Source organism: Leptopilina heterotoma, unplaced genomic scaffold, assembly GCF_015476425.1.
Source record: "Leptopilina heterotoma isolate Lh14 unplaced genomic scaffold, ASM1547642v1 Lhet_45, whole genome shotgun sequence".
Taxonomy (NCBI): domain Eukaryota; kingdom Metazoa; phylum Arthropoda; class Insecta; order Hymenoptera; family Figitidae; genus Leptopilina; species Leptopilina heterotoma.
The window spans coordinates 2697503-2718857 of record NW_025111086.1 but is presented as its reverse complement, the minus strand read 5'-3'; the positions used below and the strand labels follow the sequence as shown (position 1 = coordinate 2718857).

The 21355-nt window shown below is 27.8% G+C and overlaps 2 protein-coding genes across 6 annotated transcripts; both read right to left on the bottom strand.

Annotated features, from left to right (window-relative positions):
- Window positions 1-2596: 2596 nt before the first annotated feature.
- LOC122507172 (protein ELYS) lies at window positions 2597-13587 on the bottom strand. Of its 2 annotated transcripts, none has more exons than XM_043619752.1 (7): window positions 13268-13587; window positions 12513-12890; window positions 11744-12047; window positions 4825-9813; window positions 3921-4622; window positions 3498-3570; window positions 2597-2919 (listed from the first exon to the last, which is right to left on the bottom strand). In XM_043619752.1, exons 1-7 carry the CDS (start codon window positions 13295-13297, stop codon window positions 2721-2723), a joined length of 6675 nt encoding a protein of 2224 aa, XP_043475687.1. In that variant the 5' UTR covers window positions 13298-13587; the 3' UTR covers window positions 2597-2720. The 2 variants fall into 2 exon arrangements, with proteins under 2 accessions (XP_043475687.1, XP_043475688.1); XM_043619753.1 differs by having other exon boundaries at window positions 2857-3053.
- Window positions 13588-14587: 1000 nt separating this feature from the next.
- LOC122507170 (major facilitator superfamily domain-containing protein 12-like) lies at window positions 14588-21123 on the bottom strand. Of its 4 annotated transcripts, none has more exons than XM_043619747.1 (8): window positions 20951-21123; window positions 19819-20200; window positions 18066-18348; window positions 17634-17919; window positions 17317-17431; window positions 16615-16968; window positions 16143-16396; window positions 14588-14939 (listed from the first exon to the last, which is right to left on the bottom strand). In XM_043619747.1, the coding sequence occupies exons 3-8, from the start codon at window positions 18250-18252 to the stop codon at window positions 14819-14821; spliced, it is 1317 nt and encodes a 438-aa protein (XP_043475682.1). In that variant the 5' UTR covers window positions 18253-18348; window positions 19819-20200; window positions 20951-21123; the 3' UTR covers window positions 14588-14818. The 4 variants fall into 4 exon arrangements, with proteins under 4 accessions (XP_043475682.1, XP_043475683.1, XP_043475685.1 ...); XM_043619748.1 differs by having other exon boundaries at window positions 19819-20177; XM_043619750.1 differs by having other exon boundaries at window positions 20136-20177.
- Window positions 21124-21355: the final 232 nt, after the last annotated feature.

The following is a 21355-nucleotide window of genomic DNA, read 5'->3' as shown; positions in this document are numbered from 1 at the left end:
AGGAAATTTCGTAGAATTTTGATAGCAAATTATGAAAATAATTGAATTCTTAAAAATTTTAATGAAAAATATTCAAATCAAAATTTTTAAATAATTACAATTCTTTGGTAAATTTTTTTTGAATATAATTGAAATTACAATTTTAAAAAAGAAAATTTCGAAGAATTTTGTTAGCAAATTATGAAAATGACTGAATTCTCAAAAATTGTAATGTATTTAAATAATTAAAATTGATTTAGAGAAGAATTTTAATTAAAAATTCTAGAAAATAATAGATTTAGAGAAAAAGAGTTGAGTTAAAAATTCTTGAAAATAATTGATTTAAAGAAAAAGAGTTGAGCTGAAAATTCTAGAAAATAATTGAATTTTGATAGAATTACTGTTGTAATTTTTGTAAATAATAAAATTTCAAAATGTTTCAAATAGTAAAAATTAGGGAAATATTTTATATATTTTTAATAAAGCTACTTTTTTTGCTCCTTAAAGTCGATCCGAGGCCTGTTCATCCTTAAATCTATTTTTATAATTAAGTTTAATATACTCACTGTTTTTCTTTCAACACAAAATGTTACAAAAAAAAAAAAAAAAAGAAATTGAACTGAAAAAGATTTTTAAAAAAAGAGATTGTTGCCATAGTGTTCAATGAAATTAAAAATACTTTGTGCTTTTGCAAAGTAAACAGTGCCTTTTTGTCACAAGGTACATAAAGAATATTTTATAAGAATTATTAAAGAAGAACTTGTTTCCCTATTTTCTTTTACAAAATTTTAATATACCGTTTATTTTTATTTTTCTAATTATTTAAAAATTGTATAACATTTTACAATCATTAAAAAAAAATTCAATATTTTACGTCAATTTTCTTTTAATTTTTGACGTAAAATATTTTTTATATGGAAAAAAAATTTATTTTCTAGTAAAAAAAAAAAAATCATGTGAATCTCAAAAAATGAATCTTTTACAATAAAAATAAAATATAAGCCTTTCTCTCTCTATCTCTGTATTTAATAAGAGCAAATAAAAGTATTTGTGTGACTCGATTGTATTAACAAAAGCGGCGATAAAATTATAACTGCCAAAGAATTAAAAATTTTTATCTGGCTGTCTTTTTAAACCGAGATCACTTGATTAGTAGAATATTATTTGTACCAAATAACGAAAAGAAAAAAAAACAAGAAAAAAGAAGGAAAAAGAAAGCGCGATATAATTAGCGCCATAATTAATTATTGTCGCCGTTATCGACTTGAAAATGCCTTTCCATTTTTTATTGGAATTTTATTGTATAACAATTTGTAAGTTATTACAATATTTAACACAGTATTCACGCTTAGACTTCAAAACCGCGAAAAATATCCCTTTGAAGGTCTATTTTTTCGGATTAAAAAAAGAGTTATTTAACTGAAAAAATTAATTAATAGTCTCATGACTAGTTTCTATAAAAAAATTAATTGTCTTGTAACTATTAATTTTTTTTTGTATCAAAGAATACAAATTTTATCTAATTATTATTTTGCCATTGTAATTGTATTCAAGTTTTTGCCATTGAATCTCTTAGACCTTCATGTGGAAATATTCGTAAATTAGAAACGTAAAGAGATTTTTAAAAAAGAGCTTTACTATTGTAAGGCTTTTCTTTGTATCAAAAAGTAAAAAAACAAAAAATAAATGACTGCACTGATTTATAATCATTTATAATTGTGCCTTGCGCAAATTTTTGCGTGCCAGCCTTTTTCCAAAATAATGTTTGTATACATAATATAAACATTAAAATATAGAGCTTAAGTAAGTTCTTAAGAAAAAAAATAAAAGAAAAAAAAATCAATGTATTACTCTACGGTGATTGGAGACTTGGTGATTCATTATCAATTTTCTTACACATTTATTGTACTAATATAGCTATACATCAGCATAGAAAATAAATTATTTACATCCGTATATTACAAGCATTGTTTCATTGACAAGTAAAACAACCATTAAATGTTTTTAATTAAACAAACGAATTTTTATCAGAATTGAAAAAAATTGGAAATTATTTTAAATCAAAATTTGAATATATAAAATGAAAATTAATTATAACGTAGAAAAACTTTATTTTTATTATTTATACTGTAAAAATTGTCAAATTCTTTTATTTGATTTTTAATTTCGTTTTTATTATTTTTGTAATAAGAAATTAAATTTTCTCCTTTTTGAATATTTTAAAAAATCAATTAATTTTTTCTAAACAATATTTCATTTTTTTAAATCGCAAATTTAGTTAATGCAGAATTAAAATAATTTTTTCTGCTGAATATTTTCGAAAATCGAATATTTAATGTATTTTTCTTTTAAATTATAAATTTAATTTTTCAAAATCGCAAATTTAGTTAATGCAGAATTATAAATAATTTTTTCTGATAAATATTTTCGAAATTCGAATATTTAGTGTATTTTTCTTTTAAATTATAAACTTAATTTTTCTAAATCGTAAATTTAGTTAATGCACATTAAAAATAATTTTTTCTGCTAAATATTTTCGAAAATCGAATATTTAATGTATTTTTCTTTTAAATTATAAACTTAATTTTTCTAAATCGTAAATTTAGTTAATGCACATTAAAAATAATTTTTCTTTAATCGGAAATTTAGATAACACATTGAAAATAATTCTTTCCTCCAAAAGAAAGAATTCCGTCAATTGAAAATTTTGCAAACGAAAAAAATTTTATATTCAAATTATTTTACTTATTTCCTTTTTTCTTAATATCCAAAGTAAAGGTTTTTCTAGTAGTGAATTTTGAGGGGACAAACCTTAAGAGAGGATTTCTCGTATTAATCTCATCTGAATTATCTTGCTCGTCCTCTTTTATTTTTTCAGTCCCAATCGTTGTCAAGAATTCTTCTTCATTTTCCTCTTGTCTCGGAATGAAACTTTTATATCTGGTGATAGCAGAAATAATACATTATTTGGTAGAAATATTTCTACCTAGTGAAAAGAAGAATTCAAGAGAGAATAAAAAAAAACTATTTGAAAAAAATTACGTGCTCAAGAATTTGTTTCGTGGAAGATCTAACTAAAAAAAAGAACAAAAATATTTTCATAATTAGTAAAATTAAAAATAAATAAATTTTATTATTCACTATTAGAAAAAAATTTTTTATAATGGAATTTGTAAATAAATAACGTAATTGAATTCGTAAATAATGTAGTTGAATTCGTAAATAAATAATAGAATTGAATTTGTAAATAAATAAAAAAATTTAACTTGTAAATAGATAAATTAAACAAAAATTGAATTTGTAAAAAAAATAATTCAATTTTTCACTAATAAACCGTAATTGAATATTTTAATTTTGTTTTTGAATTAGTTGCCTTAAATTTAAAGAAGTAAACTTTGGGAAATGGTTAATGAAAATTTAGTGCTTTTTACGAACAATAATTTTATTAATGCCAGCACCATTTTTCTCCAAAGTAAAATAGAAAAGTAACGATTTTTTTTCTTTAATAAATTAATTACCTACGAGGCTGGCTTGTTTGTTTCGATCTGGTATGCGGTGGTGAAAAAACAAAATTATGTACTTGACTTATTCCTGAAATTAGAAAAGAAAAAACGAATTAAAAATCATTTTTTACGATTTTTTTTTTTGGGGTTCTAATTTCATCAATTATTTTTGAATTTTAAATTTAATTTTTATGATTATAAAGTAGAAAATTAATAATGAATTTATTTATAAAATAATAAATATAAATCAGAGTTGCCACAAAAATGAGATTTTATTCTTCTCTGATTTCATTGTCGCTCATTTGATCATTCGAATCTTTAGGAACATTTGAATTTTGATTTACAAAATATAACAATAATATGATTCTAAAAATTGCAATTTTTTCCATTACATACAAAAATTACAGAAAGAAAATATATTTTAAGAAAAGCAAATACCTTTTTTATCCTTAGGAGGTGAAGTTTGTTCTGGCGGCGAGAAGGAAAATTCATCGCCAACATCGTCACTTTTTTGTGAAACTTTTCTCCCTCTTCTCGATTTATCAACACTAGTCTTGGCGGCGGCGACGACGACAACTTCTTCTTTTTCTTTCTCATTGGCAATTGTCTCAGAGGCTGCTCTTTTTCTTCTTGTATTTTGTCTAACAACCGGAGGAGGACTCGATCTCATTTGTTCCTCAACTCTACTCTCCTCTTGAATAACATCCTCGACTATTGTTGTCTCCTTTAAACGACTACTACGCGTATAACGCTTAGGCTCAACTGGTAAATCAACACTCACCGCACGTCTCGATCTCGACGATTTACTCCTCGTCGGAATATTCAAAATTTCCTCAACTTCCTCTGGAATCGATTGAACCGATGGACAACGATTACGTTTTTTAATCACCGGAATGATTATTTCTTCACTCTCCTGCATTGATGACTCTTCTGTTTCTTTCGAAACGTTCGCGGAACGTTTTGATTTTGAAGTCGATGGAACTAATGAGATTTCCTTTGGTACCGAATTTCCTCTTCTTCGAGTTTGTCTTACTGGTTCTTGTGTTTCGATTGGGATTTCCTTCGATAGGGACGTGCCTCTAGTTAGACGCGGTAATGGAACTTCCTTTGATACAGAATTTGCTCGTCTTGATCTCGTGTCTGGAAAGTAAAAATTTATATTCATAATCGTTCTATTTCAGTAATCTGTTCGCAGTTTGAAGTTTGATTTTTTGCTTTCTAACTTTTTAAATATAACAATTTTTTAAATTAATGTACTAAAAATCATTAAATTCTTGTAAAGTATTTATCAAAAAATTTGAAAGTAATGAGTGAATTCTTAATAAGTTGAATTGAAACTTACTTCTCTTTGTTTCGGTGGTGTCGATTTCGACTGGTTCGACAATTGTCTCCTCGATTTTAGAGTCAACAGGAACTGTTGATTCTAAAGTTGAGAGTTCCCTTTGTACAGACGCCGCTCTTCTTGTATTTCTCCTCAAGGTTCGCGACGTTTCCTCCTCTTTTTTCTCCTCGACTTCTGTTTCTTGAATTTTCTTCGGACGACCACGTTTCGGAGTGACTTCCTGAACTGAAACCTCTGATTCCGATGAGATTTTTCGTCCTCCACGTTTCGTTCCTAATTCAACGGTGGATGACAATATTTCTTTAACGAGCGAACTACCACGTTTCGCTCGACTTCGTTTCTCACTTTCATCCTCGGTTTTCCCATCCCTCGGGGGTGTTTTAGATCGAACCACTCTTCTCTCCACTTCGTCTGGTAATTTTTCAACTTGAATTTTCGAAACCGATGATGCTCTTCTCGATCGTCTGGGTGTTGATACACTCTCCACTGTCGTATCTTTTTCAACCAATTTTATTTTTTCTTCAGATTCTTTGATTTTGGAGATTTTCGCCACAGGTGAATCCTTCTTGATTCTTTTCGATTTATCCTCTTTAACTTGAGGTGGACTTTGTGTTTTTTCAATTTGACTAGTATTTTTAGTTTTTTGTGATCTCGTTTCACGAATTTGCACTTCGGTGGAATGAATGGATGAATTTTCGACGATTACGTTTTCTTTTGCTAAAGATGAAGCTCTCGTTGCTCTTGTCTCTCGGATCGGTGTATTCCGGAGAGAAACTCTTCGTTTTGGTAATGAAACAACTTTTTCCTCCACTACTTCTTGATTCGATAAATTTTCACTAATCGAAGTATTATTACGAGTTTTCTCTAAACTATCGACAATTTTCTCTTCGTCCGATAATTTTTCGTCGAGGATCACGATCGATTGCTCGTTCTCATCATCTTTGTCATCATTTTCCTTATTTTCGTTATCTTCTTTATCATCTTCTGTATCTTCTTTATTATCGTCTTTATTATATTCTTCAACATCTTCTTTCTCATTTTCTTCATCGTCTTCTGTTGAATCTTTATCATCCTCTTTATCATCTTCCTCGTCGTCCTCTTCATCATCATCATCGGTGATATCTTTTGAGAAATCCATTCTTTCCTCAACATTCCTCGGCGAATGAACATCAGTGTTGATCGAATTTGACAAACTTTCGAAAACTTCATCCTCCTCGTCCTTCAATGGCAACATTTCCAATTCGTCCGAACTCTCACCGTCCAATTCCGTCATTGAATGAGGAGCACCTTCAGGAAGAATATTTCTGTTCGTATCCTCATGAATTCCGTCAATTTTACCACTTTCTTCAATTATTAATTTCTCTGCATGAATCTCACCATTAAATTCCGTTTCTCTTGGGGATTTTTCACTCACAACGCTCGAATCATCGGAATCGATTTCAATTGTTTTGTCAATTACTTGACTTATTTTACGACTCAAATCAAATTCCAGTCCTAGTTGATCATCGATGTCCTCATTACTCACTTCCTCAACCACAGTGTCATTTAATTCTTCACTCTCTTTCTCGTCGACAATTTCCATTTTCTCGACAACTGTTTTCACGACACAGGTGAAGGACATTGATTTCGAAATGCGACTCGTTTTTTCATCTCTCGAATTATTCTGCTCTTGAGCTTTGAAACTTTCATCATAACTCAAATCGGATAACACTGACGATGAGTAAATTGATGACAACAGTGGATTTCTAGTTCTTGAACTTCGTGTACTGACGTTGAAATCAGAATTCGTTGGCGAGACAGAAACGTCTTTTGTTGAAATTAAAGAACGTGATGGACTGGCGGTTTTAGATGAATTTCTCCTAGAATCGTTCATTGATAAATTAACGCTACGTCTCTGTAAACTGGGTCTTGGTCTTGGTCCAGCGAAACTAATGCTCGTATCCGATAGAATTGAACTCTCCTCCGATCTTGCGCTTACATTTGGACTGAAGAAATGTTCTTCGCTTACTTCTGACGGTTCCTCATCGATCACTTCCTTTGAATCATCTCTTAGTTTGCTACTCGAGAGTTCGGATTGAAAACTTTCGTCATGTATTTGGCTGACACTAAAACGAATTTGTCTCGGTTTCTTCTCGCTTATTGGCTCTGTTAATGTCAAATCGGGTGAGATATTGAGAGACGGTGAACCGGAGTGTCTAATTAGTTGTCGTATCTTAAGAATGGAATGTGGTGTCTCAAGAGGAGTACTCACTGGATTTGTGAATTTTCCCTTGCACTTGACTAAAGGTGTACTGAATAGATTCTCAATGCCTAAAATCGATTTATCGTTTATTTTTCCCAAACTCTTCTTTCTTTTCTGATCTTGGAGTGATCTTTGTGATTGATCGGAAAGTTTGATTCGTTTCGTTTCACTCGATTCGAGAGTTTCACCAGCTTGGACTTGATGAATGGTTCGTTTCACCGGATATTTCTTCTTTTGCATGAATTGAACACAATTTACTTCGGTGCTCGTGGGGTGTGACTTCAATGACATGCAAGGGGCACTGACGAAGGGAATTTGCGTTCTCTCACTGCGATTGAAAGTCTCTTTCGCTTTTCTGACCACGGTGTCGTAAATTTCGTGTAATTTGTTATAACTCCTCGCGTGGGACATTGGTCTTGGATATCTAACATCGAGGTCCATTTGGTCGTTCTTTTTCAACTGATTGCTAGTGAATCGTCTCGTAATTTCAGGGAGAGTTCCATTGTAAGCTTGGAACATGTTCAAGGAAACGGGTTTTTGTAAGTGAATACCAAAACGTGAACTCGAGGAAATTGTGCTTGCTTCTGGAAAACGGGAACGTTGGAGGTAGTAGAGGAGCTTTGTTTCCTCGCTTTTGTCCTCTTCGAGAAATCTGACGAACGCGTCTTCCTCCTCTTTGTCCAAAGCCAAGTGTAGAATTTCCGATAGTTTTCCGTAATTTTTACAAGCTCGGAAGAATCTCATCAGCAATTGAGAATAGTGTGAAGAGGGTCGACAGTGAAAGGCTGATTGAACTAAACCATATTCGACAGAGAGGCTAATTACCGTCTCCTGCTCCTCGAGGGTCATTAATGGTGGTTTTCGCACTCGTAAATATATCAAAGCTAATTTATGCTGATTGTCGTGCATTAGATTCTTAATCACTAGTTGATGGTGCCAATCTTTGATATCGGATTCAAGAATCGATTGTCCGATGATAATGTCTAGAAAGCCTTGATAATCCTCATGATCAAGGAGCCAAAATGCCTGGACAAGTTTGATGAGACTTGGACTAAGTTTGAAGGCCGCTGGATATTTGACAAGTTGATTTTTCCTTGTGCTAGAATCGTTTAAAGTCATCGCTAGGTCGAGGAGAAAATAGTAAGTAATCTGGTGTTTGTGCTCCAGATCGACGAGTTCGTCCTGGTGACAATCGGACAAATAACTGCGAAGTAGAGACTGCAAGGAAGGAGGTGGATACGAACCGACAGATCCAACCTCGGCACCTTCTCTCTCCCACTGCGATCTCAACGAAGAACACTCTCGATTTATCAAATTATCGATAAAAAGATTCTCCTCCTCTCTATTATTCCTCTTCGCACTCAATTTCTCCCTTTTCTCTCTATACAATCCCATTATACTCTGATAAGCATACGGAATTCTAGAATCACTCTCATCATTCTCTAATGTTTCTGGCAATAAACCAACGTCGTAAAACCAAACCAGAATTTGAAAATAATTCGCAACTCTCTTCAAGGCTCTCTGTTGCATAATAAAATCCACTGAATCCCCATTCAATTTATTGACCACAATCGACAAGGACTCAAGTTGTTGACAACAGAAGCGCAAAACTTTTGCCTCCGACTCGCCAATGTTTGTTCCCGACTGATCGAAGAGTGCCACACTGAGTTGATCGGCATAGATTTTTATCGACGTCCCACGTTGAACGCTCCAGCGTAAAAAAGCCGGAAACAAATACGAAGCACTGCCGTCCGACCATTCCTTTGCACACTTAACCAAAAAATTAGTCCAACCTTGCTCGAGGCACAACGAAAGCAACATCTCCCTCTGTCCATTATGATCGCTATTAAACGAAAATTCCGTATTAAAAGGAACGAGTCCCGCATTGATACACCTGTGAAATATCTCAATCGGCTGGATAAGTGAAACCGGTCCCGTAGTCACAATCTTCCTTAACAAATCCGCCTGAACGCCGCGTGTCAACCAGAAACTTATTCTCCCCGCCGACAATTCGATCCACTCGAAAGACAACGAATTCGGAAAGAACAATTCCTCCAAAGCATTCGGTCCACTATTCACAAACTCCTTAATCGACGCCGGAACGTATATGGTACTAACAATCAAATCCCTCATCGAATTCATCGCCACCTCACTTCCAGTTCTATAACTCGCCAATATACTATTCTGATTCGAGCATTCCGAAGCCGTCAATGGCATTTGCTCCCTATACCATTGATTTAAATCAAAAAGTAACATTCTACTATTCGTGCCAATTAATAGCAAACTCTCCTCACCACGATCAATCGTATTCTCCCTCTCGACTGGCAATAAACAACTTATCTTATCGCCCTCATCGAGTTCAATTTCAAATTTTAAACTTGGATCACTCTCGAGTTTGAAACTAATTTCATTGTCTGATGTTTTCTTCTCAAAAAGCATCGCGTACATTCTTAGAACGGGTGCCGCTATTCCTGAATCGTCCTCACATGTTATCCAGAGATAGTAAAATGGTCTTGGATCGTCGGCTGGCTCAATTAGTGCCAAATGACTCACTGACATATTCTCATCGAATTGGGGACTTATCCAACCAACTGTACCATCACTTTGCCAAAGGATGACTCTTCCCAGGCAACCAGCAATCAGGCATCCTATTTTCTTTGAATTTATCAACGACGTTGTCAATTTCTCCTCGGGGAGATTCATCAATTCAAACGTCTCACGATTGAAACCTAAATATTTATCAATTCCTGGAAAAAAAAGAAAAATAATCAAAAAGAATTCATATGGAAAAATTGAATGTAATTTCTGGATCACAGTTTTCATCTTATTAAATTAATTCCCCGAAACACGTAAAATCGTTTATTTTCTCCCACTTTCATGGTTTTTTTAAAAAACTTAGACAATGTAAATTGAACAAAAGAAAAATTTTTTTTTGCAACTTTGAAAAACATTTGAGTCTTAAAAATAAAAAATTTTTTTATATTATTATCTCAACGTTTTAAGACTTATAAATTTTTTTATACAAGGCTAAAAATTATAAAGTGTAACTTTTACAATTTATCAAATAAGATACAATCTGTTTGAAATCTCTATCAGCTTGTAATACAATTTTTAAAAATATAAAATTTAGATTATTGTGCTGTTATTTTGTTTGGATTTATAATTTTAGTGTGATATTAAAGTGTTTGAAAATAAGTATTTAAATGTTTAAATTTAATTGAATTCAATTGAAATTGAAATATTCAAAAGTTTGTAATTGAAATCTTTTCAAGTTTCAATATTTCAAAAAATTGTTACTTTAACTTCTCCAAAATTCAATTATTTTCAAGAATTTTAAACTAAAATTCTTCTCAAAATCAATTCTTTTTTAATGAATTGAAATTCGTCAAAAATTTAATTACCATCAATTCAATAATATAAAATGAGGATTTTTTGAAAGTTTTTAATTAAATATATTCAAAAATCCAAATAATTAAAAAATTTTGAACTAAACTTCTTTAAAGAACCAAGTTCTTTAGAATATTTAATAAAAAGGTAAAAAATTCAAATTTTACAAATTTTAATTCGAAACCTTCAAAAATTAAATTATTTCTAAAAATTGCTGCTGAAACTTATTTAAAATTCAATTATTTTCAAGAATATTCAGACGAAATTCTTCTTTAAATTAACTATTGCCTAAATTAAGTTCATAATTTTCAGGCAATTATTCAAGAGAATTCAATTACATAAATTTACAAAAATTCAATTTCTTTATGCAAAATTATACAAAATGCTTTTTATTTTTGAAAATTTATAAGATAAAAAAAATTCAAGAGCATTTGAAGGTTTTTAGTATTTTCAAAGAAAACAAACAATAAGAATTTTTGTGGCATTTATAGAAAATAAATATTTTTCTCCACTACTTTCGAAAAAAATTTAAATATTATAAAATTTACTCTGTAAGTAATGATTTTTAATAGTAAATTTTACTATTTTCAATGTTAATTTTTGCGTATAAAAATTATCAAATTTTCCTCGAACGTAGTACAATTAACCAGTTAAAATTCATTATTTCCAGAAGTAAATTTTACTATTTCTGAAGTAAATTTTATTTAATTTTTATAAAAAATTTTCTTCGGAAATAGGAAAAGTTATTCTAGAAATAATAATTTTGAATAGTAAATTTAACTATATTTTTAGAGGAATTTTTATCAAGTCTGCAGTAAATTTTGCTAATTTTTCACTGTAAATTACTTCGAATATAGTAAAATTCTTGGAATTTTAAAACAAAAGTAGAGTTGCAACATAAATTTTGATTTACAATTTAGAAAAAATTACAGACTAAGGAAAAAGATAACAAAATTTCAATAATTAAGAGAAAAAAATAATAAAAAAATAAGACTAATAAAATAAGACTAAAAAGAGTTTATTAAAAATTTCTATTTTGAAAAAGAGTAAAAAGTATTCAAAATAAATTTTAAATTCTCTAAAATAAATTTTATACGTCATAATACAATAAATTTTTACTTAATTTAATAATTTCCCTTTTTTTAAACTAATTCCCCCTTTTTCCCTAATTCCCCTTTTTCTAACTAAATCCTCTTTTTAAAAATTAAAATACCCCTTTTTCGTCTAATTTCACATGAAAAATAACTGTGATTCCTGCAAATTTGTAGAGAAGAAAAAAGAAATACTTACGACTATTAATTAAACTGCAGGCTGTATGTTTCTCTTTATTACAAGAACGTCTCGACGAAGAGGAAGAACCTTTAGTATTGGGAAGTTCAATCTCATATGGAGACAATTCATCTGTGACGAGATAAGGACTCACAGTGTCCCACAACGATCGTTGAAGATCAATTATAAGATAATCAAAATTTCGTAAAGCCACACACGCTATCCCTGAATTACTTCCAAAAATTGTTGCTACTTTCTGATCACATAATTCTTCCCACTCGGTTCCTCCACATATCACACAAATTTGTTCTACACCACATGGCACCTGCGAAACATTTTGTTATTATTCTATTTTACTATTAAATATTTTTTACCATTTCTCATTTTTTAATTTTTAATTAATTTTTAATTTCGTTACACATAATTTTCTTTTTGAGTAAATAAAGCAGCAATTTTTTCAAGTCAATTTTATATAAAAAATTTTGATTGAAAAATTATTTTGTCTTTCTTATCGTTTTCGCCGACGTTAAAAATCTGAAATCAACGATTTAGAAGAAAAAATAATTTTTCAATCAAAATTTTCTATATATTTTTGAATAGAAAAATATTTTGCATTAGTTGATTAATAATTTGAGTAAGAAAAATTTGTATACAATACAATTTATTGTCTTCGTCGAGAAAAATATTTTCTTTCTTTCAATCGTCGACTGTAAACGTTGTAAACTTTAGTGACGTTATAAAAATTAGAATGAGAACTATATATAGAAAAATTGTAAAATTTAATACTCACTCGAATGACTCTTAAAATACGGGAAGTTGTGCAATTGAAGACACAAAGCATGCCAATAGAATCCTTCAATTTATGAGCGTCATTATCGAGACCAATTAAAAGCAAAGGAAGTTGTCCTGCCTGCGTTGGAAATGGAGAGACGGCAGTTATTCGATATCTAAAGTTCCATGAACTAACGCTTTCTCCAGTTCTTGCATTTATTACAATAAGACGATTGCCACGGCTTAACCATGCATGATTCGCTCCATCTAAAAATCCACCCAACGGTTTCATTGATACAAATGCATCATTCTGTCCATCGCCCGGTGATTGCTCATCCTCTGATGCAGCACCCAGTCGATCCCAAATTGACGATTGAAGCTCGACAATTCTGCGATTCTAAAAGGAAAGAAGAAAAATAATTATCCCCCTCGTCAAGAAACGAAACATAAAACGAAAAGAATTATATTCCATTAATTTCCAAAAATTAATAGTCAACGAAAAATATAAAATACAGACACTTTTCTCTAAAATTCATTCGATTTACAAACAATTTAGCATAAACAATAAATAAATAAACTTATATAAATTCCAAATAATCACAAAATAATACAACTAGATTAAAAATTAAACAAATAATGAAAACAATTTTGTAAACGAGCGGGAAATGCGTACGACAAATTCCAACCTAGCACGCGTTTTTTTCTCGATGAGAAAATTTCTCTGAATTTTAAAAAGAATCCTTGTAAAATGATAAAGAAGAACTTTCTACATACCTCGCAGTTAGTATCCTCCAACTCCTTCATGATTTTAATATAAGCTTTTTAACCCCATTGACATCAAAAACTGTGTTTTAAAAACCGTTTGAACAACTCTTGAGAGGTTATGTTTGTATAAACTTACATCAAATTTTACCAGTCAAACACTAAATATCCGTTTCTAAAATACTGTTACAATTTAGTAACAAACTTAAGTTATATTTAACACTAAAATGTAAATTTGGAACTTTTCACAAACCTTATAAACTATCTTTTATTTCTCAATGCAATACATAAAAAACCATTTTAAACCCAAGAACATAAGTGTGAAGTGACTGATGAATTGCTGCCAAATTTCAGGAAAAAAAATAATCATCCTGCCGAGCAGAGTTGCCAACGTGTGAGAAAACCAGGCAACTGTGTTTAAAACTTGAAAACAAAATATCTTATAGTAAAAATGAAAACCAAGGATAAAATAACAAAAAAACAAAATAGAATACCAAACGAAAGTAAACAGTAATTTATTTACAATCTACAGTGATATTTTCTAAACATTTTCTTAAAAATCTAGTTATCAATTTTAAATTTACCTCTCTTTAGGGTATTAACCAATAAACGTTGATTCTACTGGTCAAATTATTTCCATTGGTAGTTCAGCTCAACAACGTTAGTCATCATTTCTCTTCTTTATTGCAAGAATATTTTAATATTCTACAATATTCTATATTAATTACTTAATTATTTCCGAGTTTTTCCAAAACTTTTCAATTCGATATTTCTGATAGTTGTCCTCGAATTATTTTCATAGAACTTTTATTGGTTTTTCAAATATTCTACTAATTCATTGTATAGTTTCTTATTTGACTATCTCCCACTTTCATTTCCCTCCTAAAATTTCCGGAAGGCCAAATTCCAGGAAATTGAATCTTTAACGGTCGAATTTTACCTCTCCCAGTTTTTTCTCAATAATGGTCGTCACTTTGTTTATCAATTGATATTAATCATATTAATTAGTGAAAAATAAACAAATTTCCAGTCATGGAGTGGATTTTCCAAGAGGTCCAGAGTCTTCTAATCATAGGTGAGATGAAATATGTATTATTTTTTTAATAATCTGTGGAATTTGCGGTTATAATGTTTACTTTTCTTTTAATTTCGCACATTCGCCATTTTTTAACAAAAAAATCTCTGAATTTAAGATTATTACTAAAAGGTTTCCCTGGTTTCCCTTTATGAAAATATTCTGTATTGATCTCGAATTGAGAGGTAAATAATATTTTCTTGGTAAATAGATTGATTAGAAGGTTAAAAATGCAAATGAGTAAAAATCTTTAAAAGTATGTAAAAATTGCACAAAAATCTATTATAATCGTTATAAAACATTTTGTCTTTTTTTCCTTTTTTATACAGTCTTCTGATTAAAATATATCAGACTTTTTAGTATTAATTTTACAGTTTACAAAATATTTACATAATAATAATTGCATTGAAAAGTAAAATATAATATAATTACAGGGAATTTTTTTTCTTTAAGAGAGTATTAATTTTATAGGTTAACTATTTATTTTTCTATGAATAACAACGAGTCAGAGTCGCCAGGGTCATCATTCCCAAAAGCATCGACGAGGCACAAACTATCGACAAAGTGTCTCGATTATAATTCGGACAGAGTTCTTTTTCCTGGCATCTCCTGGAAAAGAAATGAATTTTTTAATTTCTCAAAAGCAAAAATCTCTGCTTGTATACAAATGATGATAAATAATTTACATAATTTCTTTTGTTTCATTACTTAAATTCGTTATCGTTACATTTCTTCATTATACCTAATTAATTAATTATATCAAATTATTCAAAACTATTTTCTTAATTAATTTTAATTAATAATTAATTAAATTTCTTTTAATTAAATTATATTTTTTCAATTAAATTTCTCTTTTAATTAAAATATTTGTTTAATTACAATTTTCTTATTAAATTTTTATAAATTAAATTTACTTTTTCATTATAATTTTTTAATTACATTTTTTAAAATTAAAGTTTCTCTTTTAATTAGAAAAATTATTTTTTTAATCGTTTTTTTAATTATTTTTTTAATTAACTTTCATTCTTAATTAAAGTATTTTCTTAATTAAGTTTTTTTATTAAAGTTCTAAATTTTTTTTTCTAATTGAATTATTTTTCATTGAATTATTGATTTTTAATTAAATCTTTTTAATCCAATTTTGTTTGAATTACAAGTTTTTAATTAAATTTATTTTATAAAATTATTTTTTTACACTAAATTTCTCTTTTAATTAAATTTTTTTTCTTAATCGATTGTTTTCTTTATTTTTTGAATTAATTTTTATTCTTAATTAAATTATTTTCCTGAGTTTCTTTAATAAAATTCTAAATTTTTTTTCTAATTGACTTACTTTTCACTGAATTATTGTTTTTTAATTGAATCTTTTTAATTTAATCTTTATTAATTACAAGTTTTTAATAAAATTCATTTTAATTGAATTTTCTTTGAGTAAAGTTTTTTTAATTCAATTTTCTTTGAATAAAACTCTTCTTTATTAAATTTCTTATTTAATTAATGTGTTTGAAATTAATTTCTTTTTAAATCAATTTATTTTTAATTGTATTATTTTTATAATTGAATTTTCTTTAATCTAATTATTTTTCAATTACAATTTTGAAATTAAATTTTCTTAAAAATAAAATTCTTCTTTAATTGAATGTTTTTAAATTAATTATTTTTTTATTTTATTTTATTTTTTTTTATTAAATTTTTTTTAACTGAATTTCTTTTAATTAAATTACTTTTTCTGCTTAAATTTTGCAATTCTCAGTCAATTTTATGGTCTTTTGGCTGCGGAGACATTTGTAAATAAATAAATAAATAAATTACCATTGTTCGATGAAAATAACAACAAGACCGGTAACGACTTTATCGAGAAAAGTAACCACGGAGTAAACAAAGGCACTTCTATCGGTTCTCGAACCAATAAGTTCGGCTGTTACACTTAAAGCTGTAACCATTGTTATTGAACTTCCGGCTCCAATTAAAATTGCAACTGAATATATAACTGCAGTACTTCCGCCTGCAAATTCAGTTACAATTGCCGCCAAAGTTCCTGTAATTGCTCCCATCAAATAGCAAGCCTAAAAGAAAATTGTCTATTAATTCAAAAATAAAAGAATTTTTCTTCAATTTTTGTATTTTTTCCGTGAATTTAGTTATTAATTTATAGCAGAGTAATTTAGAAAAAAAATTGATATTTTTAATAATTTAAATCAAAATTGATATTTAGTTATTAATTTATAGTAATTTATAGAAAAAATTGATATTTTTCTCTTTTTTAGAATCAAGAGGAATATACCTTGGAGCCGCAGGAGCGATTGATGTATTTCAAAAATATCGACGACACAAAAGATGCTAAATATGAAACCAAAGGCACAGTGGCTAATGCAGCTTTTCCACCTTCGTACGTTTCTTCAATATAAAGAGGCAAATAGACAGTTGCTAATGTGAGAAATAATCGACTAGCAACATAAAGAAGAGCAACTCTCAGCAAAATACTCGTTCCCGCCATTCTTCGGCTCGCATGAAATCTCGAGACATTTTCGACATTCGATTTCGATGAATTTGCATCCTCCAATAAATGGGCCTTGAGAAAAATATGAAATAAAATTGTCGCACTTATTCCAAGTACCGTCAATATCAGCACAATATTCTGTAAGCAAAAATTTATCACTATTTTTATTTTTTAATCTTAAATTAGTACTTTTCAATTTCCACTTTTTTTTCTCCAGGAATAATAATTATTCCTAGAGAAAAAAGAAGTGGAAATTTAAAAAGTACATTTCATTTTCATTCATAATTTTGATATGAATTTTTTATTCCTACATATTTTGGAGTTGCATATTTATTATTGTATTGAATAATTTATAAACTAATTTCAATATAAAAATAAATAAAGAAAAGAAAAAATAGATTATAGAAAAGTAAAAAAATTAAATTGGAAAGAAAATTAATAGAAAAACGATTAAAAATAGAATTTGCTAATTAATTTTGCTCTCACTCTAAATTTGTAATCATCTTGAGTTCCTAATCTCACAGCAGAGTCTTCACTAGTCGGCAAAACTATCCATGTGACTAAGAATACTATCACAGCAGCACCGACTTGTGCAGAATATCTAAAAATGAAAATTCCTTATCCTTAAATTGTAATAATTAAATTACGATAATAGCACTTGAATTAAAATTACCTATTCGATTATTACTAGGTCTAATTATTACTATAGTTTTAATTGAATTATAATAATAGTAATTGAAATAAAATTAATTATACAATTATTAAATTAAAAAAATATTAAAAATTAAAAATTTAATTTTTACCGAATTGCTGTTAAATCTGCTCGTACAATGGGAGAAATTGTTAATGCGGGAATCATCGACAAGTGTGAAATTTGTACAGCAGCCCAGCCAGTTTGAAAAATCGTTATACTAATCACATAGACTGTCATCATTGTTTTTGGATATTCCACTGTCACGAAACTACCAAAAATTACGGGAAATGAAAGTGTCACCATCACCGATCCAACTACGTGCCAAATTTTTTTCTTCGCATAATTGTCAACGAGATAACCAAAAACTGGTGTCATTAAAGCATCAATTACTTGTCCTGAAAGAAAAAGAAAGCAATTTAAACGCATAAATTAATTTTTGTGAAAAAGGGCAATTTGAAAAAATTCGAAACAAATTAATTGATAATTAAAAGACAAAATACAGTTTAATAGAAATTTTATTTTTTTTATAATTAATACAAACCTAATAATAGTAATGAACCAGCGACCACAGGTTGAATAAGAGAAATTCTTTGTAAAAACAATAATGTGTAAGAAAACCACATGGCAGCTGCTAAATCATTGAAAATATGTCCCAAAGCATAAGCATATCTGGTTGCAATTGTAACTTTGCCATCGACAAGAGGAACTCGTTCTCCAGCTTCATCCATTTTTTCAAATCTTCTTCTCTTATTCCAGAGAGATCGAAATTCATAAAAAAAATACTCCTTTTCTAATTAGAAATTAAGCAAAACATTTCTTCTTTCCTAAAACGTAAAATTTCTTTTTTAAAAAATTCAAATTTCATTCAATTCCCTCTAAAAAAAATTTGTGTTCTTTTTTTTAATTTAAACCTTAAGGTTATGTTATTCAGTGGTCACGTGCCCCATGTACTTTACTATGGAAAAACGTCACACTGAATAACATGCCCTTAAATTTAAAAATCAAAATATTTTTTAATTTAAACCTTAAATTTAATAATCAAAATATTTTTGAATTTTAAACCTTGTTTTTAAATGTAGAAACAAAAATAAAAAAATTTAATTAATTAAATTAAAAGAAAATTAAAAAGAAAAACATTTTTTGAATTTAAAAAACAATTATACTGATTTCTTTTTTTGTTTCAGATTCAAAGATTGATGCTAAATTAAACACGGGGTGTTTAACAACCAAAGAAAAGGCTTCCAAAAAAGACCATGTCGTAAATAAATCGAATTTTCGAATCGAGCTACCAGAAGCAAATTTAATCTCAAGGTAAAAATAATTACGTTTGTAAATTATTTCTTTTTTCTAGAAAATTTAATTCTACATATTTCATTAAATTCATTTCATTTCACAGAATAAGTGAAATTCTTTTAATTCAATTTTTTAATTCAATTTGACAATTTCAAAAATTTTTTTAATAAAAAATTTTTAACAATTAGAAAAAAATTAAATTAATTTTAAAAAAAGGACGCAACGGCGTAACAAAGCTAAAGAAAAATACACCCAGAAAAAAGATATATTTGTCACAGAGTCAACTAGACTTTTTATTTATTTCAAATAAATTTCGTTTGGTTCAAATAAATTGTATTTGTTTCAAATAAAAGTTTTATTTATGTCGAATAAAATTTCTATTTAAACAAATAAATAATCTAATTGACTCTGTGACAAATACTCGTTTAATTCAAATAAATTATATTTGATTTAAATAAAAATTTTTCTCTATGCGTGTATTGAAATTAAAATGAAAAAAACGAAAATATGGAAAATAGGGAAAATAGTTCGAAATTTTTTTCATTTTTTTTTTTAATTTAGAGAAGAAACAAAATGAAAATTTTGTAAACAACGCAAAGTTTTTTTTTAAAGAGAGCTTCAGTTAGATATTTCCTTTCACTTTTGTCACGTTACATACTCTACTTCCTCACAAGGAAAGATTACAAGAGAAAAAATCAATTTTCCTATTCTAACCGATAAACAATGTTTAGAAATAAATTTCAAAATAAAAAAATTATGAACATTATTATTAGAGGAAATGATTATTATACTTTACATTTTTTCTATTAAATTTTTTCAATCAATGACAAAATCTATTAAAAAGAAAAATAAAATAAATAAAAAGTAGGAAGAAAAGAGAAAAAAAGAAAAGAAAGAAAAAAAGCAACAAACAGAAAAATAAAAATAGAAATAAAAAGAACAAAAAGAGAAATAATTTTGCTAGTCGAGCACAATTTTATATTTTCATTTTTATCACTTACTTGTTTCTTTTTTTTTATTTTTGAAGCACTTTAAAAATTTGCAACTGTTATTGATAAACTTGATGAAATTTTCCTGGAATTTCGCATTTTTTTTTAAAGAAACATTTTTAATATGCAATTATTGACTGATTAAACTTAAAACACACGCGTCAGAATTTTTTTCATTTTTTTATAAAAAGAGGAAATCATATACTCAACACCTGCGATAACTTATAATGTGCCAATGTAGAAAAAAGTATCAACGGTCGTAGGCGGCGCGTAGTGCAAAGCGAATCACAGCAAACCAACAATATCATGTTTTATCCTTCAATACTCACACACAGACACGTTTCCTTTAGTCTCATTTCACTGACTTTTCTCTTTAAATTACAAAATCTATTTACTGCTTAAATAATATTCAAATTAATTATTAATTTAATTAAATTATTATTATTAATATTATTAATTAAATTAATATTACCAAAATATTTAAATAGTATTTCAATATTATTTAATTATTTTTGTAACTAATTATAAATAATATTTATTTACTGATCGAATACTAAAAAAACTATTTAAATAGTATTTTCATTTACTATTTAATTATTATTATTATTAATTTAATTATTATTTACTATTGTAATTTTTTATTTAGAAAAAGAAATTTGAATTCACTTTTGAAGATAAGAAAATAAATAAAATTTGAAATATTAAATTGAAACAAAATTAATGCAAAATAATTTTCGAGATGGGAAAATAAATGAAATTTTGAATATTCAATTGAAACAAAATTAATACAAAATAATAATAGAATTGCAAAACTTTAAATATAATTGATTTTTTCTTCCGAGTCAAGGAATTTATAAATTTTAAACAATTAAATTCTTTCTTTAATTCAATTGAACTGAAAAGTCATTTTAAAAACAATACAAATTTTTTTAAACACAATTTTTTTTAATACTAAATTCAATAATAAATTCAAATTAAATTAAATTAAATGAATTAAATTTAATTTAATTAATAATTAAATCAAATTTAATAAATAATGAATTTAATTTATTTTAACAAATTTTTAATTTTAATTAATTCTTAATAATTTAGAATCTCATTTTAAAAAAGATCCTCGTGTTCCGATAGGTATAGAATTAATTACATTTTATTTAACGAGAAAAAAAGTAGATTAATTATTTAACAACTGTTCGATTAAAATTGTCAGATCATTTTCTTTCCGGTATTTTTATGCACATTATGACTAAACATTTTATTTATAAACTTGACGGAAATAAAAATCGCAATAGAATGACTTATAAGTAAACTCAAAGTTGGATAAAATGAAACTGAGTAAAAGTCTGAGGAATGAATTTTTTTTTTATCTGTTCTACCTTTACTTAAAGTTTTGCCCTCCATATGTAACATGAGATTCTCAAGAGAAACGTGAAATCGATATCACGTTTGTTCTTGTACGGTCTCCTTTTTCCACTCAAGAAAAGTTAATTAAAATAATGCTTAGAAAATGGGACAATTCACCATTTGGTATTTTTTATTTTTTCGCAAACTG